We start from the raw sequence: 25,698 nt of genomic DNA on the forward strand, positions 1-25,698 counted from the left end.
AAGTCTTGAATTACATCTCTAAATGTTTAACTAATTTTCAGATTGCCCCCAAACAAATTAAAATACCTTTGTTTTCTGCTTTTATTAATTCCAAATAATACTTTCGGAATTCTCAGCCACTTACAAATCGAATGATAGAATAATTTCTGCTACATAAACAAAAAAGTATGCACATGGAACATGGAAGGATCTTAAAAAACAAACCATATCTCCACTCGATTACGACAATATCGTCATTTAGTGAATACTTCCAGAAAATTCCAGTTCAATTCCAAAAAAAAAATATTTTCACACTCTGTGGTGGCATCAATCTAAAAAGCTGAAGCTTGTGATGGATATGTCCAGCCAGACAAAACAAAACTGATCATAAGATTTAGTATTGTAATCACAATTATTAAATATATATCGGTTGAAAATACAGTACACTAAACTAAGCCATTAAAGAATGGCATTGTAAGGCTGGCATTTGTCTGACAAAGGGGGGTCGTTTATACATACTCATCGCCGAAAAGGGGAGCATCACTTATTTAATTGTTTATTCCTTAACAAATTGTGTTCTGGATCCGCCCTTGTACTGTGCGCGTCATGCATTTCAATGGTAAATGAAACTTGAGTTCTACTTGGTGCATACATAAAAAAGTCACTTTCGCACAAAAGTTACCGTGGATAATTAGCGTAACTATTACAAGTAAAGCTCTTGAAGCTTTGAAACTTCATGCAATGGTAGACCTTGATGAATAATGTTTACAAATGCAAAAAAAAAAAAAAAAAAAGGAAAACCGAAAAAAAACATTTACACGTGGAGTGCTATTTCATGGTGTCGATGGCGATAATGGTATCAAACTGGGTTGATATATTACAGTCAAGAGTCTATCTGTATAAAAGATAGATAAATGCGTGTGGGTCGTGTTTCGTCTACCAAAGTACCAATGTTTATTATTATGTTTTCATTGGCCCCAAATCTGTCCACAGAACCGATGATTCACTCTCTATTTTCAACCTGTTATGAATCTTAACAGCGAAGACAATAAACATAATTAATCTATGTGTAGATAAAAAGTTGAGGGAAAACGGGGGGGGGGGGGATGCAAACTTGGGGGAGGCAAGGAAACACTGGGGGGGGGGGGGGGGGGGGGGGGCAAGGAAACAACTTGGGGGCAAATGCCCCCCCCCCCCCCGTAGCGCCGTCACAGATCAAGAGTTGCATCCACCCATTTTATTTTATCCTACAAATTATTGATTTGACATAGATGCCTGCTACATGTATTACCACAACATTACTGTAAACAAATTCTAGCTTTGATTTAATTAAAACTACAATCAGGTGATATTTGTACAAATTCAACTTTATTCGCTAAAGGAGCGAAAAGCCTGGTTTAGATATTGCGGACACAATGGGAGGGCGCCATTTGAAATGGGTAAATAAGAGTTTGGCCACTCCTGACCAATATTATCACCCTCGTATAACGATTATGATCGCCGTAACACTAAATGGCTAATTCAACGTGCACTGGGAAAGATGATGCTTGACGACATATCCCTTAAAAGGATCTCTCGCATTCATCGGAAAAGGAACCCACCGAGTTATTATTAAAAAAAAATACTTTGATTAAAGATTCTAATGGTACTAGCCACCGACACGTGATATCATTCCGGCTGGTTGGCTGTCATTAAGAAGAAATAAAGGAACGTTGGTGATTTCAATGTTCCGTACGTTGACTGATCTAGAGAGCTGAGATGAAAAGTGCATGTTTCGTGCGCTCTTGTATTGTATTACGCTCGAGGACAGACAACAAAAGGAGCACAAAGGAGCCTTTGACCCTCGGACGACGGTGCCTATTGTTAAAACCGGTCCTCGATCGTACGTTTATGTGCTTAGTCTATGGGAAAGTGTTATATTAGAGGGACAAAGGAAAACACAATAGTTGACCTCAGGCGTATAGTTTCACGAAAAGTGTAATATCAACTGAGCTGAAATTTCAGCATGTTAGATTTTGAACATTCTTGTTTTGACGTTTTGAACGGTGCTATGATTGGAAATGACCGAAAAGCAATAACCTCCAACTGATTACGGCAATACATCGTGACTTCTTTGAAAGTGGAAAGTATGACTTGAGGGTTTGCATGGTGGATAGTCAATGGATGCTTTATTTTACGGAAGCACCATGTAGTCAAATCTCGTTATGGACTTTGTATGCTTCTGAAAAAAAAAACCAGTTTGGGTAACTCGACATTTTGGACGGTATACTCAAGGTTTAGTACAAGTTTAAAGTCGTCTTGGAACGGAATGCCATGAATTCGCGAGTGTAGGATGCACCCGGGTGAGATCACATAGTTCACCAGTAATGGTGGATCAGGAGTCTGCATTCATCTCGGTCCAAAACAATCATTTTGATTTCGTCCATCCAGATGATTGACAAAGTATTTGGTTTCTGATCTAACGCAAAGAGTTGATCTAAGCCATTGGGCGTGACGTTAAAGATGGCGGCCTTGTCGCACCCATCCTGCAGGTCTTTCGTAACAAATGGATACCTACATCCGTTTACACCTTCATAACAGTGAATTGACGACATACAGCTAAGATTATGGCCATCCATCCTTTTCCCACTTAGATCATAAACTGCGCTTACGTAAAATTTTTCGTTGGTCCGTGTATTTGCATGATAATTTACCCGCGCGTCTACTATCAAACTATTTATCAAATGCAGAGACGATGAGACATCCGCTACATGTATCATTTGTTGACACTCTCCTGTGTCCTGGCTCCAAATTCTAGCAATCCATGGGCCTACGATAATGGATTCGATCCGGCTGACGCAGACGATAACTTTATTCTGGAATTTGACCCTTGGCATTATCCCGCAGGGCAGTTTCTGCAAACACTCTCCGCTCCTCGCATCCCATACAACAATGTACCTATCGTAGGCAGCCACCACCATCTTGTCCCGATAATCCCAATCATGAATATTAGGCCAGTAATTCATAGTAACATCTGTGAGATGTCGTTGGTTTCCATCTTTGACATCCCACACGTAAATATTGTCCGCCTCATCATGAGCTCGACATGTAATGAGCAATTCACCATCAAAGAGCAATGGTAATTCCATGGCATGGTGCACGCATCCCTCCATCACTTGTATCTCCTGCCCACTCTTTACATCAAACGCACGGACCACAGACCTTTCACAAAGCACCACCATAATGCCATCCTTGATCTTTAACGGTTGTAATGATACAACGAGCATGCCTGGTATGCTAAGAGGAGCAGCACGAACAACGCACTCCAAAGTGCCCTTCCGCATATCATAGACATGGATTGAGGATGAAGTTGCACAAATAGCCAGGAGATCCCCATCGACGGAAGTATTGTAATGCATGTTGTCAAGCGGCTTTAAAAAAGCAATATTCGTTAAATGAGAGCAATTTGTAGCCCAGTTTCTATCCAGATGGGAAGCTCTCATGTAGACGCCTTTCCACCTGCAAGTGCTGGTTAAACCCGCTGTGTTGTCATCAGTCACGATCCTATCATTCTGGAAGGTGACGCTGTAATGATCTGCTTCAGTAACACCAGTCGCTTGCTCGGAAGGTTCGTAGGGGGAAATCTTGGCCAAGTCTGTGGTGGTGCCGTAGTGCTCCCATTCTTTGCTTTGACAAAGAGGGCGCCAGAGTGAATCACGATTGGTTAAATTGCGTAGCCAACGACTGCAGGATGCCACGTGACACAGGTCAGACGCACTCAGATGCTGGAAAATGTTCTGGAGTAAGTCATCTGGCACGCAATAAATAGATGATCCACTCGCCGCCACGGTAGTGGATTGATATTTGCTGCTATTTGCTGATACTTCATCGGATGCCATTGCAAAGATATTCTGAAACAAATGTTATTTAATTTATTAGCAACAACAAACTTAATACATTTCTTAGGCTGTGTCCATGCTTTGACCAAGAAGGGTGAGTTGGGACATCCAAGAGATCAAGGATAGAAACTATCCCTTATTTATTATTTTCACACGCTAAGCCAATTCCATGTCGGTGCTAAGCTGCAGGGTGACCCCCAAAAAATGCAACCCTAAATCATTTGCCTTAAAAAAAGGGGATAAGTGGATTTTTAGATTTTGGGTATCAGATTAAAGCTGAAATTGTTTCTTTTAAATGCTGAAACAATCATGAAAATAGCACTTTGTGTTGCTGAGAAGTGTTGCTGAGAAGTATGCCAAGTATGTAAAAGTAGTCACTTTTCATCTTGTACACAGTAAGTTATTTTCACTGTACCTATTTGTGCATGTCCTTATCATTACAAACAACACGGCACATAATGTCACAATACAAATACATTTGATGAAAATACCTTTTATTTTTCCCCTGAACATGTATCTTATCCTTTTTAGTCCTATTTTAAACCATTTAAGCATCATTAATATGTCAAAATATTGACGAAATTGCACCAAATGCACAGTAGGCTTACAGTAAAATGTTTCACTGCTTAAAGTACTTATGTACATGATGAAACATGTCTACTTTAACATAATTGGCATTTTCTCAGCAACCCAAAGTGCTATTTTCATGATTTGTTCAGCATTTTGAAAGAAAAAGTTCTCAGCTTTAGTCTGATACCCAAAACGTAAAATCCACTGATCCCTTCTTTTTAAAGGCAAATGTTTTAGGGTTGCATTTTTGGGGTCACCCTGAATATTGCAAATACTACTGAGAACCAGTCATATGGTGCATTTACATCAGCATCGCATAACATTTTTAACCGAATAATGTGTCTGTAATGTGCAAATATTACAAATTCTTACCAATTCACGTAGCAGTTGGTAAGGTCAGAGAGTGTCAGAACAATTGTAATTAGTAATTGACGGGGTGCTCACTATTGGGGATTAATTGGACGATCATTGCCATTGACATACGAACTAATACGAAGAACCTGACGACTACGGGAAGCCTCTGCCCAGAACTTGTTACTCATTGCGAATCAAACTGCGCTTACATGACATAGACCTACTTTATAGTCACGACAACTTAAACAACAGCCATCAGAATTATGCATTTGATAAAGATATGCAGTTCACAGTGAAAGGTAAAGTTTACTGACAGTGAAATGTACACTTACATGTCGCAGTTCTCGTGATTTGCTGATAACATAATATAGATGACACCAGGATGCAGTTCAATACATTATTCCAAGTGTAAGGCGTGGCAACTGCTGTGTGCAGAATGTATGGCAACAGGAACAAGTGCGGATTTTCAATATGGCGCACGCAGAATGCAGTGGGCCTAATGTACCTTCAATTCACTTGTAGCCCCACACGAAAACGGCGAGGTCAGGTGTATTGAGTATATGTAAATAAGGAACACCTGTGCTATATGAATACAAAAGATTCAATACTAGGTCGTATGTTCAAGTTGAGGTTGTTAAATGGATCACCTCGGCGCACGCGCATTCGTGTGTATTATGAAGAAAACTGAAAATATCGACAGCCTCAATATTTTCTATTGTGCCAGATATGTAAATATTAACTGATACAGCGCGTTTCCTCTAGGAAGCCAGTGTACAAAAAGTTAGTCCCTCATCCGCTGTTAAAACTCCCTCGTGGCAAAGAGATCACAGTTTGAATCACTCGTAGTATTGATTTCTCAGTTTTAGCTAGCGAGCATGTGCATTGAATGTTCATTTGCATTAAAAAAACGACGTGTCAAAACATTCACCTTTCATTCCAGTTAGAACAGATGTTATTACTTGAATTCAAAATACTAAGAGTGATTTAACCGTAACACAATAATCAAATAACAATAATAACAGTGTATACCTCAATATACCAACGACCTAGCGGTAGGCATCCCATGCATCATATTAGGGTCTGTACACATCCTATGCACGGAAAATTATTGATGCTTGACATAGGCACTTGCGGTATCACTAAAATGCGCATGCGCCCAGACTAATCCATTCAACACTCCATATCAACTTGAACTTTTAACCTAAAGTTATTGTCACCATGAAGTGGAAGGCCTATTCACCAGTCCTGTACCCGAAACGTGTACATCTGAAATGGCAGTGTCGACGTATAAATGCATTTAAACGAGTATTTTTTGCTTACAACATATTTGACACACGGGCGTCGGTAGACCATTTTGAATAGGGGGGGGGGGGGGAGGTGCCATCAAGAAATATGCCGACTGACTGTCACGCAAAATGAGAGTAATTGATAATTTCCGCCCAAATTGATTCTTTGAACATTATTTCTAACTTCCTCGGCAAATAATTATGAACGGTAAATTATGTTGAAAATTACTTTGCATGGATTAAATTTTTTAGTGGGATAAGCTCAACTTCGAAGGTAAATCGTCTAATTTTGGCTCTATCGTATTGAAAAAAAGTGTTGGACATTTGCTCGTCTCGAAACTGGGTTATTCCATTACTGCTCTAATGATGCTGACCAACAGTCAAAATTGGTAAACTTGTAAATAAACAAAAAATGCAACATTAGCCGAAACCATTTTAGTGTTGAAGTACGTTATGATGATGATCCGCTTCTGTTCCCCCGCCCCCCCCCATATTCTCGTGAGTGCAGAACTTCAGCCCCCCCCCCAATTCTCGTCAGTGCAAAACGCATTTTAAAAAGTATTCAGCTGATGCCCCCACAAAATATTTCTTATTTTCAGCATATTGCCAAAACGCGTAGGCCAGAAAATTGCCTTATATATAAAGAACAGATGTTGCATAAAATCCAGGATCGTGTTCGGCCAGGTCAGTTAAAAATTTAATTGTAAGGAGCCATATTGTGATATTTTATCTGTTTGGCAGATCTGCACTCTGAGTATATGAGTATTTTTAGATTTGATTGCTTACAGAATTGACCACTAATTTTGTCTGCAACTATCCAATGCCTCTGAAGTCCCTCCAAAGGTCAAATTCCCTTCTTTTTTTATAAAGCTATAAACTTCAAGTCTACAGCAATAAAACGTACCTTGCAATACGTATCGGTTGGTCTTCTTAATAATTACCTCTACAAAAAATCCTCCAAGCCAAGAAGATCTGTCTTCTTAGTAATTCCCTCTAAAATATCATGATAGGCCCTAAGGCTGTTTGATAATTCAAGTAGGCTATCCCTGAATTCGATAATATGCAATAAATGTCATTGCCAATTTCAGGGCGAAGGTATTCTCGTTCATTGTCTTTTCTGCGGTTACCTTCGTGTCTTTAAACTGTTGTATCCCCTCTTGCCGAGCTTGACAGTGATTAGATCTTAAAGTGGTCGTCAAGCTCATCAAAAGGCACTTTTCCGAACTGTTTAAATCCCCTTTCTACCACGCAAATCGTCTGACTCATCGCAAAGGAACGTTTTATTGCTGTAAACTTGAAGTTTCTAGCTTTCTCAAAACAAGTACACTTTAAAATGAATCTTAATCTCCACGGCAGGGAAAAGATCAAACAATTTTTCACGGGGGATTTTCATATTAATTCGGGGGCGGGGGGGGGGGGGGCAGTGGCGTAACTGAGATGTGTAAGGGACAAAATAGCTTCATATTGTTTGAAACTCAACACAGCCCATTGTGACCCCCTTCAAGATTGAAACCCCATCCCACTGCGCCCCCCCCCCCCCTCACACACGCACACACATATACAAACTTACATACCTACTGTGGACATTCCTTGTTTTCGTGCAGTTCAAAAAAAAAGGCGAAAAAACTCATTTTATTCACACTGTGAACACTCTTTCAACCCAATCTTTTTTTCATGATTTCCTTCATTTTGCGACCGATAAACCTAACCCCCCAAAAATGCAAACCTGTTTTTCAGAGAGCGGGAACCTTGTGTGGACACGGGCAAGTCGTGGGCTCTTTTGCTTGGAGGCACACTGTGAATGTAATGCCTGTATAGCCCGACACACATATACGTATGGGGAAGATCTTTGTTTCCCTTCCTTTTGTCCCTTAATTTGTTCCTATTCAGCAATTAAGCGCGGTGGCAAGTAGCGCTGCCTGCTTTCCACACACGTCTCACGCGTCCGCACCCCAGATCCACACCTTTATACTTTCAGAATTTTAGTGATGTCTATTTTCATGCACGTACAGAAAGAGAGTAGATTTCCAAATGATCTATACATCTAGAGTTCGTTTAGAATAACGAAATCCCCCATAAATGCATGCAAGTGAATACGGAATTGAAGTGTTAAGTAATTAGTGCTCAAGTTCCGGTCACATCGGTCTTTTTTAGAGGGAGGATAGGTATATATTTTTAACTAACAAGGAGCAATGATTGCAAGCTGCCGCCGTTCCATATTCAAATATACATACATCGAAGTACATGCATTTTTTTGGGCAAAATACAAATAAACGAATGAATGAATAAAAGTAAAGAAAGGGGTTGATTTATTTTACCAATAATTAAACAGAAAACCAGGGATCACATTTATACGCATACAAATATGAAAATAAAATAATAAATTTACATTCATGAAACAATTTTTTTTCTAAAGAAAGTGTGAATATAGATGAATACAATGAAAGCAAGTTAATAACTAATTAATTCATCACTGCATAAATAGTCTGGCGCCATCCCATTCATCAGTTAGCAATTAGTGAAATACATTCAGGGAACTCGACAAAAATGGCCAACTGGTGCATAAGGCTTATGGAGTTTATTGTTCTATTGTGTTTTCTATCCCATAAGGAACCCTGTGCATGTACCCATTAGAGCACACACAAATGGGACCCACGTTACACTTCTGGTTTTGGACGCGAATTGTTTAATGGAACTAACCCCTTGAGCCGAATGAAGTGATTCTTTCAAGTTTATAACAAATCAGAAGAACAATTATGAGAAAATTATTTCTCTTTTTTTCATCAAGGCATGTGTCAAAGACAACAGTTCATTGTCTAACACATGCTATTATTTTTTTAATTTTAAATTAGAAACACAAACAAGTATAATTAAAAATGCCGCCATATGCTTGGTTGCCATATTTTTTGGCCAGGTTTATGGCCCATCTGTTCTTAAGTTTTTACGACACAGTCAGGCGATGCAGAGTGATCTCCTGGGTCTAATCTAATATAAGCAGTAGCTATCCGGGCCACGGATCAGAAGTGCTCTGACGAAAGTTTCAGCCGTACAGCCCCAAAACACGCTCAACACAACTAACTGAGGCAATCTCAAGTCAGGCTTTAGTTGCAACCCATATCTTTTATTAATCTTTTTTTCTTCTTCTGATTGTCATCATGTCAACAGTAACCGCGTGCCTGATGGCACTGCTGACGGTAGGATTCCTGGTGGTTGAACACGACGCCGCGGTGTTCCTAGGACAAGAAACTGACTTCGCCTTGACGGATGAAGACACGAGTGGTAATGTATTGCTATATTCACTATGATAACTAGCTGAGTTTCTGAAGGTAGTTCGACTTCAAAGTTTTTGGTGAAAACAAATGACATTTCGCACACTGTCAACAAGCACCGCCATAATATGATGATAAAGAGCTTTGTTACAAATGATAATGTAGTAACAAACGAATAACGTATCACCAACCGATGTCTCAATAACAGAAATTGACCGATAGTGTTGTACAATTTACTACACTCTCAGTGAATTGTTGTTACATTATCGGTCTTAACCGATAATGTAACAAAAATTTACCGATAGTAGTAACATTTACTTCACCATCAGTAATTTCTTTTACATTATCGGTTAGTGATACAATAATCGGTCAATTTGTGTGACACTATCGGTTGGTGATACGTTGTCAATGCCTTAAGCCCAGCTGTTAAATACATCTTAATAAATGAACGTTCAAAAAATGTGACAATTATTTTGTTGTGATCCTAGGACGAGAAACTGACCACGCCTTGACGGATGAAGACACGAGTGGTAATGCATTGATATATTCGCTTAAATATAACTAGCCGAGTTCCTGAAGGTAGTCAGGCTTCAAAGTTTTGATATAACAGATGAAATTGTGCACACTGTCACCAAGCACCGCCATAATAAGATGATGAGGCACTCGCTCTGTTTGGACGGGGCAACATTTCAAAATGTTAAAAATTCAAACCTAAATTGAACTTCAAACAACTTCAGAAACTATAAGACAAACATGTTAAGTTCATCAGCGCAGCTGTTCAATACATCTTAATCAATGAAAATTCAAAAATGTTAATTTTTTTTGTTGCGATCTTAGGGCAAGAGACTGACCGTGCTTTGATGGATGAAGACACGAGTGGTAATATATTGCTTATAAATTCACTAAGATATAACTATAAATTCACTAAGATATAACTAGCCGAGTTCCTGAAGGTAGTTAGGCTTCAACGTTTTGGTATAACACTCGAAATTGTGCATACTGTCCACAAACACAGCCATAATAAGATAATAAAACCCTCGCTCTGCCGGGGCGGGGCAACATTTCCAAATATTAAAACTTCTTACCCTATTTGAAATTCCAACAGCTTTAAAAAACTATGACAAAACTTTTAAGGCCTTTTGCTGCTAAATACATCTTAATAAATGAACGTTCAAAAGTGTGACAATTATTTTGTTGTGATCCTAGGACGAGAAACTGACCACGCCTTGACGGATGAAGACACGAGTGGTAATATATTGCTAAATTCACTAAGATATAACTAGCTGAGTTCCTGAAGGTAGCTAGCCTTCAAAGTTTTGGTATAACAGATTAAATTGTGTACACACCACAGCTTTAAGAACTATAAGACAAAACTTTCTAGGCCTTAAGCTGCTAAATACATCTTAATAAATGAACATTCAAAAATGTTAAAATTATGTTGTTGATGATATTTGCTCAATTTTGGTACAATATTTGTAGTCAATTTTCCGGGGAAAACCCGACCGATCAACCGACCGACCGACCGAACAACCAATAAGTGACACGAATAAGCTGCTGCCAGACCCTAAAAAAAGTATTGCACTCTTGTTTGTTTACATTTTTAAATTTTATTTCAGTGTCAGACCAGATAACGCAGCTGACTCGAGGTTTGCATGCGTGTGCAAACAACGAAGACATGGACTGCTTCTTGGAGTATTTCGCCGACGATGTGCGTGAGATGTGGGAAGACCAGCCAGATCAGATCGGGAAGGACGGTGAGTTCCTCATCAGCTTTAGAAAGCTCCACCACACTGCAAACACATCGGGAAAAAAATACTTCTTCTGATCGATGTAATTTTTTTTCTTAATGAAAGGAAATCACAGCTTAGTGAAGCCAGAAAACAAAATAAAGAATGTAAAAAAAAAACAAGTGAAGGAACATTTGTTGGCCATGGAATCCCCAGAAAACCAACCAACACAATTCATACAGTACAGGTATGACAGCTCCCGATCGACTATAAAACCATTGTTTAAAACCCCTCAGTCTCGATGTCTCTTCAATAAGTCCTCCACTATATTGCAAAAAAAAATACTGTCATGTGAAATTAACGTACAGTGTAATTTAGTTATTCTCAATAACCCACACGTCACACCAATTTTACATTGGGTTGGCCACCGACAGGCATTGCAGTTGCTGACCCTTTTATTTATTTATTAATGTCTTCTTCCTTCTTCTTTTTTCTTTTTCTTTGTGAAATTAATATTTACATTTATACGATTATATGCTAAATAATAATAGTCAACTATGGATCCATTTTTTTTAAGGTCCCAGACTGTGGATGCATACATAACGACAATCTTTACAATTAACTTCAACGCCTCTGATGCACTATTCTGTGACTTGTGCCATCATATAAAATCAATTAAGTTGTGATTTGTATGTTGATCCTGCACGCCTGCGGAGTGAAAAACCAAAGATAAAAACTCTTTGCGCGAAAATACTCTGGAAAACCCCACTAGGCGAACAAGACTAATAGTAGTATGGTTTCCACTAGTACTTTCCTTTGTTGAGAGTTGCCACATTGCATGACTTTATGGTCATAGTGCCTGATTTCAAAATCTAATCTATTAATGGGATATTATAATAGTAATGATCATTAACTATAAACTTGAAAGAAGTCGAGCCTGCCGATGCGCAGATGGTCCATGCTGACTAAGCACCGCCCTATATACTCCCCCTTTTTTTCTCCAATCTTCATCCGCGTATGGCGGAGTGACATTTACACTTATTGAGAACTACGTTTCGTTCTAATTCGCCCCGCTCAACCGAACGAAATACCATTTTTCACAAGCCTTATAAAAAGGCATTGAGAAATATTGGTATGATCCGAGAACGGACGTACTGATCAAAGTACAAACAAAACAACGAATTGGTGTACCTTGTGCCATATACCTTGTGACATTTTACCGCCTGAAATGGGATTGTTCAGAAGAAATATATTGTCATGTGAAATTAGGTGTAGTGCGATGTCTCTCTTTTCTCAAGCCTTATATGAAAGACACTGAGGAATGTTGGTGTGATTCGAGTATGGTCCTGCTAATCAAAGGTGAAAAAACGAACTGGTACCTTACCCTGTAATTTGTCCGCCTGAAATAGTATTTTTCGGAAGAAATAATCGTTTGAATGTGTTTTTTTTTTTAAAAGTGTATCCATCGGGCAAACTCTTTGGCCTATGCAAATATTGTGGAGCTCACACATCTAATGACCTTGACGTCACATACATTCACCGGCTGAATGAGAATCATGTCCATGCAATTCAAAATATAAAATGGTAGTTTATGAAATCGGAAGCGATAGCAACGGAATCCACTTTACGGGGCAAAATATAGTGCATATGTTTTCTTTGGTTTTCTCCAAATGTATCTGTTATCCACTAATCTGAATCTCGGGTTGATTGTTATGCACCTTACTTATGATTTCCAATAAAGTTCAGAAAAAAAAAACAATTGCAAAAAGAAGGAAACGATCCTTTATTTGCACCTTCAAACAATTGTCTTGTTCTTTTTAATTTCATCAGCCCTCCAGTTAGACGTGATCTATACTACTGAGGAGGTGATACCTACTGATGCGGCAGCCACTCATGTGGTCCAGCGTGCGAATTAGATCGACATGAAAGACGACGATAGAGCTACCGTCTTGGACGGGAAGTAAGTCGGCTTGGACAGAGTGTCCAATTCGGGCGATTCACAATGCAGTGCGCCACCTAGAGTTTGCCACGGAGAGTTCATTTTGCCCAGTGCATTGTGCATGTGGGAGATGGTCGAAAAATTCGTAGCGCGGGACATCTGAAATTGTTAGTTTTTACGTAATTGTTAGTTTCGTAAGCGTATGATTCGAGTATATGTTTGCCGTTTTCTGTTCCATTTAGGGTACTTTGTGTAAGGTGGCAGAGTGCTTTACCCCAATCTATACCGAATTAGCTCAAGTTGTCTACTGACACTCGTTTCAAAAGGGCCATGTTTTGTCGATCGTAAACTTGAACAAAAAAAAGCACTTTCCATGGCAACATTCTTGGTGGCGCACTGCATTGTGAATCGCCCGAATTGACATTAATGCAAATACGGTGGTCCCAGAATGCATATATTTCTATTTTAATTCTATAATTACGTTAAAAATGGCCGGGAAAATCGTAAAATAAGTTGTAGTGTTTTTGTGATGGAAAGGGTAAATCTAGCCGTTCGCATCACGGAGCTATATTACATTCAGTGTCGATGCTACATCACCTGCATGAAAAGTCGAGCCTCGCCAAGCCGGTTCCAGACCAGCGTGAGCCAGCGGGTCGGTCCAGTCGGTCCGGTTCCAGACCAGAGTGAGCCAGCGGGTCGGTCCAGTCGGTCCGGTCGCGGATGGAAACTAGTCTAATCTGAAAATAAAGCTTATTCCCACACAAACTGCAAATTAGTGGTAGCCTTATTGCCATTTGCAATAGGCTGGTTCCGCGCTAACATTATCGTTGTGATTTTGAAATCAGGCGGCGGGAATCAGGTAGGCTAGTCCTGCATATTATTTAGGCTAGTCCTGCATATTATCTGCATACATTAAGAGAAAAACCTCCTAGTGTATTCAGGATTCATTGTCCGCCACCTGTCCATGCATTCGAAGTCAAAATAACAATGGAGTCTTATGTTGGTCTTCTATGAGCACCTGCGCATACGGCGGCAAAAACAAAAACAAAAAACAAACAAACAAAAAACCAAACGTTGTATCCCTACCCAAACGGAACACTCATACGCATAGTCTATATATAGAATGGGGGCCGCCCAGTTCAGTTAAGGAGAATACACAAGAAAGTGTGGATTCTTAATTTAAGAATTCACGGGTTTTACAATAGTGTGACGTCATAGCGATGGTTTAAATAATCCGAAGGTTCATTTCTCCGAAGGTTCGATAGTCCGAATTAAGAATAAGGTTAATCAGTACGAAGGTTCAATAGTCCGAAACGAAAATAAGGTTCAATTGACCGAAGGTTCATTATTCCGAATTGACAATAAGGTTCGATAGTCCGAAAAGGCTATAAGGTCCGATAGTCCGACTCGACAATAAGGTCCGATAGTCCGAATCGACAGTAAGGTCCGATAGTCCGAAGTGTCATACTAACGAACCGTATTGCCCATTCGGACTATCGAACCTTATTGTCAATTCGGACTATCGAATCCTATCGTCTAATCGGACTATCGAACCTTCGGATTAATTAACCTTATTCTATTTTCGGACTAATGACCCTTCGGACTAAAGAACCTTCGGACTATCGGGCTGTAACCATCTAGGAAACATCGAACACCGGGCTGTGCACCAACAACGGAAAAAAATTCACAATTTATGCTTACTTTTATGCACTAATATTTATCAATTTTGTACGCTTTTCTCTGACAGATCGCAGCTTGTTTGGAAGAAAGTCGGCTCAGGTTACAACGTTTACATTGATATGAACAATGCGAAATGCAGATTCTGTTGAGAGCACACGAAATAATATATAGCAACTGAATCTTTTTACGAACTGAAACAAATAACACATAATTTATGTTCTTTTTTTCCCCCTCAAAACTATACAGTATTCACCGATCTGAAACTTTGAAACGGAGGGGTTTGTTGTTACGCACCCTACTTTTTTTTTTAAAGCAATTTTGTGTCTGCAACAAAACATTCTAAAAGCAAAAGGAACCTTTAAGCAAGTGTCGGTATTTTATTGAACAGCATAAATAGAATAAATTTTGCGTTAATTCACAGTATTAGTATATATAATGTTGTGTGGTGAAGGATTTGAATTTCCCATTCATAAATACATTTCAGTCGAAAAGTCAAAAAGTCAAAAAGTCAAAAAAGTTAAATGTTCACCAATTTCAAGTCATGTTTTGTTAAACACCCCTTAGCTGTGTTTAAGGTATGTACCTTGCGCCGAGTGATTCTAAAATATCACCTGACTTGGAGATTAGCGGGCACGTGGCGCGTACTGCGCGATGTGGCGCGTACTGCGCGATATGGCGCAGAACGCAGCGGTGTCGGGAAAAGTGTTTAAAACCAGTCGTATTTTGTCAACCGTTTCAAACCACCACACGACGAGCTCTCGACTAATAGAGATGATTAAACTGTTTTGGGTTATTATGCATATTTTATAAATGTTTATGAAATATACGGCTGTAAAATACCTGGAAACAGAGAAGAAAAAAATGCTTTAATTGTCGTTGAACAGCATTGAATTAATGTACATTAGTCCACATTATGTAAATATTAAATGCTGTGAGGTGAGGGTTTGGCTGTGAATACGACTTCATACTTTTTATCTTTTATTAATGGTTGTTAAATGCCTGGAATTTGACTTTGGGAATAAAATCCTTTTAATTGAATTTGAACAGAACAATTAGAAGTAAATTCAATATTGGGTCCACATAATTTAAATAATGGAGCAAAGGATTCATGATCGTGAGGTTGTGGGTTCGAGCCCCGCCGTGGCCATGCGTGTGGTGCCATTGAGTAAGGCGCTTTACCTCAATTACTCCTCTTAACCCAGGTGTTAAATGGGTACCGGCATTATTCAATGCTGGGAAGGTAACAGACTCGCTGTGGAGGAGGTGTGGCGATCCCCCCCCCCCCCCCCCCACAGCAGCATGTGAGTCTGGCCCAATCGCTAAAGAAAGAGAGATGGGCACTCCGTTCCCTGTACACAGGTTCGGCCTCTTAACCTTTTTTTTTCATTTAAATATGTAATGTTGTTAGCAGAAGGGTTTGAATTATAATAAGACTTTATAATGTTTATCTTTATTAATGGCTCTGTAATAGCTGGGATTGGAGTTTAAGAAGAAAGTACCTTCATTCGTCGTTGAACGTCAACATTATAATAAATCATCTGCATCAGACACACTGTGTCACTGCTCATTTTATTGTTGTTGTTGTTGTTGTTTTTTACCAGCTCAGGCGTAAATATAGACCTATGCGTTGCGGCTATCTTAGAGGATATTCTTTGTAATTTTAATTTATTAACAGTCAATGCATGAAATGTTTACTAAGGTTCGTCCTGGCGATATAAAAAAAACAGTGCTCTCTGACTCAGCATTGACGGATGTCTATCACAAGATACATAACTCCTATCAGAGGTTCAAGTGAGATGAGCTACGCAGTCAACTTCCATACAATTCTTGGGCAGGTGCTCCTTTGTCTCATCTGGAGTGCCATATTGTCATTTGAACAAAGGATAACATACATAATAGTATCGTATTGTAGCTGTCGATTCGGGAGTAGTCATCGGTTTGAGTTCTCTGCTTGATTAATACAACGTTTTGTATACATTTGGTTGGAGGCAAATTATTCCCATGCCGCTGCGGGGCGGCCGCGCGCGGAGCACGCCCCGCGCGCATTTATTCAGTTATTTCATTTCTATCCGCTCCGTTCAAGTACCCCCTCACCGGCAAAGGAAGTACAGTTGGGGGTGACTGACCGACGCCATCTTGGGGGGCGTGGGGGGGGGGGGGGGGGGGTGGGGGGACAGCCCCCTCCCCATGAAACCTTGTCGCCCCCAGTCGCCCCCCCACTGAGATTTTGAGTTTCTAAAACAAATATCATTGATCTACATGACGCCCCCCCCCCCATGAAATGTTCCAGCCCCCCCCCCCCCCCCCCCCCCCCCCACTGAAAAATTCCTGGCTACGCCACTGCCATCTGTTGATCATCTTCCCATCCGTGACTTCCCATCTTCCCAACTTCAATAAAAGCGGCATAACCTCTCAGATCACCACGGCCACTAATTTGCAACATTCAACATGACCACTATCTCTCGTTCAGTGCACAGCTGGGCTCGGCGCGTCGTTTCTGCAACTGCACGGCGAATCACCTCCCTGTCTTGTCTGAGAATGTCGATTTCACGAGTTAGCCTTTCCTGGAGGTCATCCAGATTTGCCTACTGAAACTCTTGCAAGCGAGATCCACAAATCCGAACTGATTATGCATTCCATGACCTTCGCCTGTGTTCTTTTAAATTGTCTCATTCTTATCCCGCCCTGACCAGTTGGCGCAAGTCAGATTTCACCCGACCCCTTTATAATTGTCTCCTGTGCAGTCATGCGTGAAAACTAATCCAGTGAAAATGTCACCCAAAATAAGCAGGAAGAGTTACTCTAAAAGTACATATGAAAATATCTCATCTGTATTGCTACAGAATAAAACTATGGCCAATTATAAAAGTGTATATTTTTTTTGACTCACACTGTATTTGCCACACACTAAAAATGGTGAACTTGGTACAAATTATTCCGATTCACCCTGTATTCAGGCTGAAATAGGCCAATGTGAAATCAATAAAACAATTCCCCAGGTAAAGTAGCATACATGTACACACTGTTAGTCTAGGGCTAGACGATGTTGCTTTGATACGCGATAACCCGCCGCCGCGATAACCCGCCACCACGAGAGGGCGTTATCGTGACCAACCAATATTCCCATATTTTGGTATATTTGTTATTTTCTTCTGAAAAGTCTATTTTGGGGATTCTTCTTTCACATCCTCATCTAAATAACATTTTCTTGCTGCATATAAGTGACTTGATAAATATGATGACATCAGGTTAAAAAAAAAAAAAAAAAAGGTCTAGCCCCCCTCCCCTTCAAAATAAAAGTGTCAGTAACAAAATATTAGAAGATGACGTAATGTGCTAACGGTCTCCCTCAAGGGGTCATTTGAACCCCTAGGCTATTATAGTGCAGTGCCCATGGTTGTAGGATTTTATCAGCCGCTCCCCATTGAAAATATGGTACTAGCCCCTCCCCTCCATACCACAAGCTACATGTATTAATTTTCAGAGGCCCAAGTGTCAAGAAAAAAAGCGGTCTACATTTCAGCACGTCTCCCTGCAAAAAGAAATTCTGAATCCACCCCTGCTAGTCCCCCCCCCCCTAAAATAATAGACTCTAGAACTTCGCCTGTATTAAGGGTTACAAGAATCTATCTGCCAAGTTTGGTGCTTTGAACCAGTCGGTCACGATTCCGACCATGCCCACTGACTATTAACATTATATTCGAACCATTCCTCTAGACTATAAAAGGAAATATGAATGTTATTATCCCAAGCTAAAAGAGAGCTACATTAGATTCAGACAAGCAAACAACAAATCCTGGCAAGTATTTGTGTGACGAAAATGCCACTCTGGTCATTTTCTAAGACTCACCTGTACTCCTGGGTAACTTTTTATTAGGTTCCATCCACTTTTATAACTGTTTGATGACTTATTTTATCGCTAGTATTAACCAACCGTCAGCTGTTTTCATGCACTGCCACTGCCATGTGTTTGTGTGTGCTAAAAATAGAGTTAGGGTAAATCCAACATGGCCGCCTCCTTGTTTCTAAAATCTGTTCGGATTGGCCTAAAGTTTTTAAAGAATATTTCTGATTTTAGATTATAAAACTGAGATTTATCAGAGCAGAAAGTTGTATTTTCTTTATCTTTACCTATTTCAACACTTAGATTAAGTTGTTGGCAGAAAATATTTCAGTAGGCAATTATTTACCGAAATTTGCAGCGATTTCGTCTGCCAAGGCCTTAGATGCTTCATGAATATTCATGAGTATGACATCACTGGTTTTTTTATCAATGAATTTATGTCATGTTTACGTTCAGTCACCAACTTTGTTTTTGCCTTATTGTGAGAAATCTGGGAAAATCTGTTGTTCTGTTTTCAGTGTAAATGAAAGCTTAGGATTTAAGGATTATTTGTATACTTTGAGTGATGAATGTAGAGCATAAATTATTGGTTTTCCAGATGAATGAAAAGTTTGTTTTGTATAGTAATTTTTGCTAGTTAACAACTTGTGGGCGTGGCTTATTTACTACGTGTACGCGCTGTCTGTGTGTAAGGCGCGCGATCCAAAGAGTATAAATAGGGCAGATTTTTGTGAATTCGGGGTTCGGGTGATTTAGTTAACTGAGTTTGCATTTGTCGAGTTGTAGTACTGCTGATCTCTGAGACGTTGAGGTGCTGAGGAGCTGAGGTTGTTATTCACCTATTCGCTAGGGGAAAGTGGTTTAATTAAATCTTAATTTAAATTAGGGAGGGTTGGAATTAAGAAACTGAGGAGCCAGTGAGGAGCTGAGGAGCCAGCTGAGGAGCAGAGGAGCCAGTTAAGGAGTTGAGGAGCAGAGGAGCCAATTGAGGAGCCGAATTTGGAGGAAACTTTGTAAGTCACTTATTATTGGAATGGAGGAGCTGGAGAAACTAATCTAAGGTCATCTAAGTTATCTCAGGAGCTAAGCAGATTCAAGAAACTACTGGCAGACCCGTCAGAGGCCTTGACTTATCGACACATTTTGACTGGCAGACGGCATTGCCTAGTCGTGTTTATATTGAGAGACTACCGGCAGACGGAATTGCCTAACGTAGTGATATTTGTTTTTGAACTGGCAGACGTAATTGCCTATAGTCGTATTATATTTTTATAAGGGCATAGTATTTGCCCGTTGTTAAGTTTATAGTAAAGTTTAGGGAATAACTTAGAGACTGATTGTTTTGCCTCCCAGTGCAGAGAGCACTATCCTTTAAAGGTATCCTCCCCTACCCCCTTCGGGTAAATAAATTCCAGAGATTAGGCCCCTAGACTCGTTCCTCACCAGGGCAAAGTGCACGGCCATTTACTGTTTTTCTCAGCTTTGAATTAATTTAAGTTTAAGCTCATCCTTGGCATTGTTCTTTTGACTGTTGTTCAGTTTTGAATTAAATTGCTAGTTTTCGAGTTGTGCTGAAGATTTGCCTGAGGTGTATCTTTCTTGAGTCAGTCCTTAGGAACTAGTAAGACTGTTTGTCACTTCACTTAACTTCTTCAATGGGTCATATATTTTGGCATCTGCGTACACCTCAAATTGGTCAATTATATAACATACTTAATTATATAACATACTGAATATGAACTGAAAATGTCAGATCTATACTCTCATAATTCCAAAGAGAGAACAAACACTCTTTTCCACTGAAAGTTCACTACAGGCCAGCGACACGTGGAATACAGTTGCAGAAAACCAAATTTTTGTCACGGGTAAACAACCGACAATTTCTATTGAACCCTTTCCATTCCGCTGGTCCATGGCGAATGGCCTCACAGGCATTACCAATCACGCATGAAGTCGGCGTTTAAAATTGCGGAATGCAAAATGGTGAAACTAGTAGACGTTGACAGATCGCTATGAGTCAGAATTATAAAGAATCAGGCCTATTGCAGACACCAGTATACTCTAAAGTGCATGTCGCCTAGATTTTCAGTGGAAATTCGCTGGAAGAAAACGTGCTAAAAGTTAATGAAATGGGCATGGTAAAAGATGTCCTGTAAAATTTTATTCCGCCAGAAATTGTATCGTTCGAAAGTTATCAGTCATCCAGAATGACTTTAGTAAGGATGCCTGCTGGTAAACGTTATGTTATGCCGCCCTCTTTTGGCAGACCGTGATGTTGGTTCATAGTTTGTTAAAACCGTAAAAAACAAAAACAAAAACAGCTAAAAAAAAAAAAAAACAAAAAAAAAAATCTAAGGGAGCGTCTTAAAAGTCGAAACGAGAACGTTCCGTTAGACCGTTCCATCGGACCATTAAAACGTTCCGCTGGAACGGTCTGTGTGCCCGTCCGAACGGCAAGCGTTCCGTTGGACCGTTCCACCGTTCCAGTGGAACGGTCCAAACCGCTGGGAACGCGAACGGTCCAGATGGGATATCCGTATATCCACATTCATGTTCAACAATTCGGTTCGCTAAGGGAGCGTCTCAAAAGTTGGAACGGGAACGTTCCGTTGAACCGTTCCACCGTTCCACCGTTCCAGTGGAACGGTCCAGAACGGTCCAGATGGGATATCCGTAATTGGGTACCTTGCACCCATCTTAAAATAATTTCTTTCGTTTGTGATGACGATGACGTAAGTTGTTGAACTTTTGATAGATAAGTTAGGCCTAATGTTATAAATTTGCAGTGAAAAAAAGTTAATAGTAATCTGGGGTTCGATTCAATAAAACATGAAACCCAAACAGGAAAAAAAGTTTGCTTCTGCGACACATCTTCAGTAACCGCAATATTCGTGCGCTATTGCAACTGGAGCCTTTTTCATTCATTTTCGTGGGAAGGACATGTACGCGTCCGTGAACAGTACATGTACACCCGCACACCCACACAAAGATCCACGATAACCAATGTTGACGTCATGTCCGCACTTCAGCAAGTATATTTCCTCTAGCAGACGGTTCCGGCGGAACGTTCCGATGGAACGTTCAGCCGGGCACATATGCCAGGAAAAGTATGGAACGGTCCGACGGAACGGTCCAACGGAACGGCAGCTGGGCCCAGCGGAACGCCCGGTGTTCCATTGGACTATTCCACCGTTCCAGTGGAACGGCCAGTGTGTCCAGCTCCCTAAAGCAGCGAAATACATGTACCTTCATATGAAATGGATACATAAATGTTGAGCCTTAATGCTGCAAAATAGAGCTGCATATAATTTGATGACGTCAGGATTAACCAAGGTGTGATTGGTCATTCCACACGGTTATTAGCCCCGCCTAGACTTATCGATATTCGTATTGTGGCGAAACAGGGTGCCTACAGACTAGTCTAATCTGTGAATTATGTATGCGCGCATAGGTCATTAATATTAATGGCGCGCGTAGACCAATCCGCAATGAAATATATGGCGTGACTTGAGCATCAATAATGCATGAACGCGCGTAAGCCAATCACCAGCGCGCATTGCCCAAAATCGGGGCGCTTATAAAGCGGTGTTTGACATCGCCAGGCCTCTTCGTTTCAAGATGGCGACGGTGATGTAAACCCGAGACCTCATTGTGACTCATTTCTGCGAGAACATCGTGCTAAATCCTGAGGTTTATTCAGATTTAGGGATAGCGTCCGATCGACATACAAGGTGCGACCGGTGAGTTGGCGGAGTCTCACAGGTTTTGTTATTGACTCAGTTAACTGTCTTTTATCTTGGAGAATTGGTGACAAAGATTTAGTCGGGAGTTAAGACTGACTATTTCGTCTGGATTAATTAGTGCTAGAACATAAGGGGCTAGGAGTTGTGGAACTTGGTTTGAGAGGCTAGTGGGGCTGCGATTCGGTAGTAGATTGCTTGTCGTGGGTTGGACACCATTCGGTGGGGTTTTACGACTGAGGCGATCATTGCCGTAATAGCTTGCCTGACGAGTTACTCTTTGCCGCGTTCTGAGCACTTGTGAGGGTTACCGGTTTTGTGTGTGTGGGTTATTGCACATAAGGATTATATTGTGTAATCGTGTTGAGGGTTACCTTTCCTGGGTGAGGGTTATTGGAACTACGCTGAGTCGGGTTGAGGGTTACCTTTATTGTGTAAGAGTTATAGGGATAGTTCAGTCTGTGTGAGGGTTATTAGAATTGTGCTATTATAATTGTATAAGTTAATACACACGGTGCAGTTGACCGCATAAAGTTAATCTTGCTGTTCATATTCTTAAGTGGTGCAGTTGACCACGTAAGGATTACATTAGACTAAGTTACTTCAAAAGGGTGCAGTCGACCCTGGAGGTAACGAGCGAGGGTTATTGCCTATTGTGATATTTCCGTCCATAATATTTATCACCTCGTACATTGTATATTATTGTAAATTATTGTAGTGATTATTGAACAAATCCATTGATGATTGAGATTCCTGAATAAATCAAATCTATAATCGTCTTTGGAATCACTTGTCTCTGTGAGGGTTACTCAGTATCATCGTGAGGTTACCAGGATCACTGCGAGGGTTACCAGGTTCGCTGAGGGTTACCTAGGTCTGCCGTGAGGGTTACCTGATTCACATTGAGGCCTACTGTCGCTACTTGTGTTGCTCTAGTTCCATTCAATTAATTACTCAGTCACAAAACGGTGGTATATTTCCACCAAACGAACAGCCCCTAGGCTTAGTCCACCGTTCGTTAATTGTCCCCCTTTCGTTTGGGTAGCCGCTCACCCGTTCGTTAGGCTAATAAATATTTTTGTGGGATAATAGGTGTGGGTTGGAGTCCTGGGATAAACAAGACCAGTCCCCCGGGGTTCCGCCAGCCCCCCGGTTCCGCCACCGTATACTAGTTCTTGTGCTAAAAATCTAACGCAAAAAAAAAAGAAAAACAAAAACAAAACATAAGTTTCCGTTGACGATTTGACCAATGCGTAAGTCCGGATCCCAATGATTTGCATATTTTGTGGCCGCATGAGATCGCTGTTTGCGCTGTTTTATTTGCACTCACTGCATGTATATAGAAGGCGATCAAGTCAGGGAGGATATACCGCCAATAATACCATACGTACGGATAATGACGAACGCCTTGACCAAGGCTAAAAATATGCATTAAATTTGATTGTGCATTAATAAATACCTTGGAGAGTTGATTGTTTCTGATTGGTCGAGACTCGATCACGTGGCCGGGCATTAACGGTGATAATGGACCGGCTTTAAAGATCAAGCGAATAAATGGCCCCTGAACCAGCATTGATCCAGCCCCGTTCAGCCCCATGCAAGCCAATGATTGGTCAAAATATAGTAACAGTCCTGCGGTAGCTTTAAACAATTGAGCACTGCACACGCGCTCAACCCCCATCGCGTGAGACTGACACGCGCGTACGCAACACAGTTGCTAGGGATGCATGTGTGCGCGTGCGTAAGAAAGTTTTGAACGGCGACATCGTACAGCAGTGCAGTATATACTGAGGATGTTTACGACGAAAGCGTAGATCTACGATTTATTTTCTTTGAACACTTCATCCACCGACATATTTACCTTTCCTAAACCAAGCATCTTTGTTATTCCGGACACAAGGAATGTGTAAACGAGATTTCAGCTTCCTCCATCAGGTAAAGATATGAAAACATTGTTGTAATTTGTTTCGCAACGGCAGCAGTTTCTGTTGAGTTTACGTCGTTATAGCTGTTAAGCTAAAATATGGCCCATGAACATGAACACAAAAAAGTCTGGAAATATCGCCGAAAGAAAGTCACAAAATCGGAGCATTTTAACTGTTTATTTCGTTATAAAGGTATTTATTAATGGGAATAACAGTGTGAGGATCCGGTCTTCATTGCGTGATAATGACTTCGTCTCGGTCCATTAACAGCGGTCACCCCCACACCCGGTCATTATCACGCAGTGAAGACCGGCTCCTCACACTGTTATTCCCTTATTAATAAATACCTCAGACAGTTTAGCTATTCCTATTGGTCGAGAGCCCGTCACGTGACCGGTCTTAAACGGATGATAAAGACATGGCTAGCTGGTCTTAAACACTTTTCCAGTGTCACAATAAAATGTGGACTCCTAAAAATCCAGTGCCTCTTGAACCGTTTCATTGGTTGAACGTTCACAATCCTCACGTAGGCATGCACAACGCTACCAGAGAGTCAGAATTTTTTATATAACTGACATACAGATCCTTGTCATTTGATTGGTGGAACTCACATCACGTGGCATTCGTTATTGCTCCCATTCATGCCGCGGCTCAAAAAGTACTATCCGCCCATGGGGAATGGGAAATACTATTCAACAGTTAGGATCATGACGCGGTATTTGTGTGCAAATGCATGCTGGTGTGCGCGTTCAGCGTTGCGCGTAGCGCGTATTGTTCCAAACAGCAAGCGCTACAGCGTTGGATTCAAACATTTTCGTGAAGGGGTGGTTTCAAAGAGAGAAATACATTTTCCTCCAGTTTTGTATTGAAATAAAAGTTCAAATATATCAAATGACAAGGATCTATATGTCAGTTATATAAAACAAATATTGGGTGGCTCTAAATTGTGAAATGGGAGGAATATTATCGCTCGGTAAAATCTGGACTTTTCCATTTCACTCGGCTTCGCCTCGTGAAATGGAAAAGTCTAGATTTTACCTTGCGATAATATTCCTCCCATTCCACGCTGAGCCACTCAATATTTGTATAATAGTTCTAAATTCAAAACGCAACGCCCCATGTGCGTTCTGCGCGACATCGCGCAGAACATGCTACGCGCGCGTCAATCTCCATAAAACGGTTGTTTACGTCTTACTCGCCAGGTGAACACTCCATTATTTTGCTAGAGGGATTTTTTCAAAAAGCATGAAGTGAACTTGTTGAACAAAATCGGGATTTTTTGAACGAATTATTTGATTTTTTTTACCGAAAAGGTATTTATGAATGGGAATAAATATGTGCTCGGTTGGTATTTATCTCTCTGTATAAGACTGCTTAGAGTCTGGGTGCTTAGAGCTCGGGTAATTATCAGCACCCAGACTCTAAGCAGTCTTAAACAGAGTGATAAAAACCTCCGGAGCACACATTTATTCCCTTATTAAAAAGTGGCGTGTCCAAACATTCGTCT

The 25,698-nt window shown here is 40.6% G+C and overlaps 1 protein-coding gene across 4 annotated transcripts; it reads left to right on the forward strand.

Annotated features, from left to right (window-relative positions):
• The first annotated feature begins 9,105 nt into the window (after positions 1 to 9,105).
• Positions 9,106 to 15,829, forward strand: LOC119736156. Of its 4 annotated transcripts, none has more exons than XM_038210173.1 (7): positions 9,106 to 9,346; positions 9,825 to 9,866; positions 10,174 to 10,215; positions 10,543 to 10,584; positions 10,953 to 11,090; positions 12,894 to 13,023; positions 14,750 to 15,829. In XM_038210173.1, exons 1-6 carry the CDS (start codon positions 9,223 to 9,225, stop codon positions 12,977 to 12,979), a joined length of 474 nt encoding a protein of 157 aa, XP_038066101.1. In that variant the 5' UTR covers positions 9,106 to 9,222; the 3' UTR covers positions 12,980 to 13,023; positions 14,750 to 15,829. The 4 variants fall into 4 exon arrangements, with proteins under 4 accessions (XP_038066101.1, XP_038066102.1, XP_038066103.1 ...); XM_038210174.1 differs by having other exon boundaries at positions 14,929 to 15,829; XM_038210175.1 differs by lacking the exon at positions 10,543 to 10,584.
• Positions 15,830 to 25,698: the final 9,869 nt, after the last annotated feature.

Source organism: Patiria miniata, unplaced genomic scaffold (genome assembly GCF_015706575.1).
Source record: "Patiria miniata isolate m_02_andy unplaced genomic scaffold, ASM1570657v1 HiC_scaffold_29, whole genome shotgun sequence".
Taxonomy (NCBI): domain Eukaryota; kingdom Metazoa; phylum Echinodermata; class Asteroidea; order Valvatida; family Asterinidae; genus Patiria; species Patiria miniata.

What these genes read in the sequence shown, in the direction of transcription:
- LOC119736156 (XM_038210173.1), top strand. Translation starts at nt 9,223, where the DNA reads ATGTCAACAGTAACCGCGTGCCTGATGGCACTGCTGACGGTAGGATTC. An exon ending in GATGGATGAAGACACGAGTG is followed by an intron (nt 10,216 to 10,542) that starts GTAATATATTGC and finishes TTGTGATCCTAG; the next exon opens with GACGAGAAACTGACCACGCC. An exon ending in AGATCAGATCGGGAAGGACG is followed by an intron (nt 11,091 to 12,893) that starts GTGAGTTCCTCA and finishes TAATTTCATCAG; the next exon opens with CCCTCCAGTTAGACGTGATC.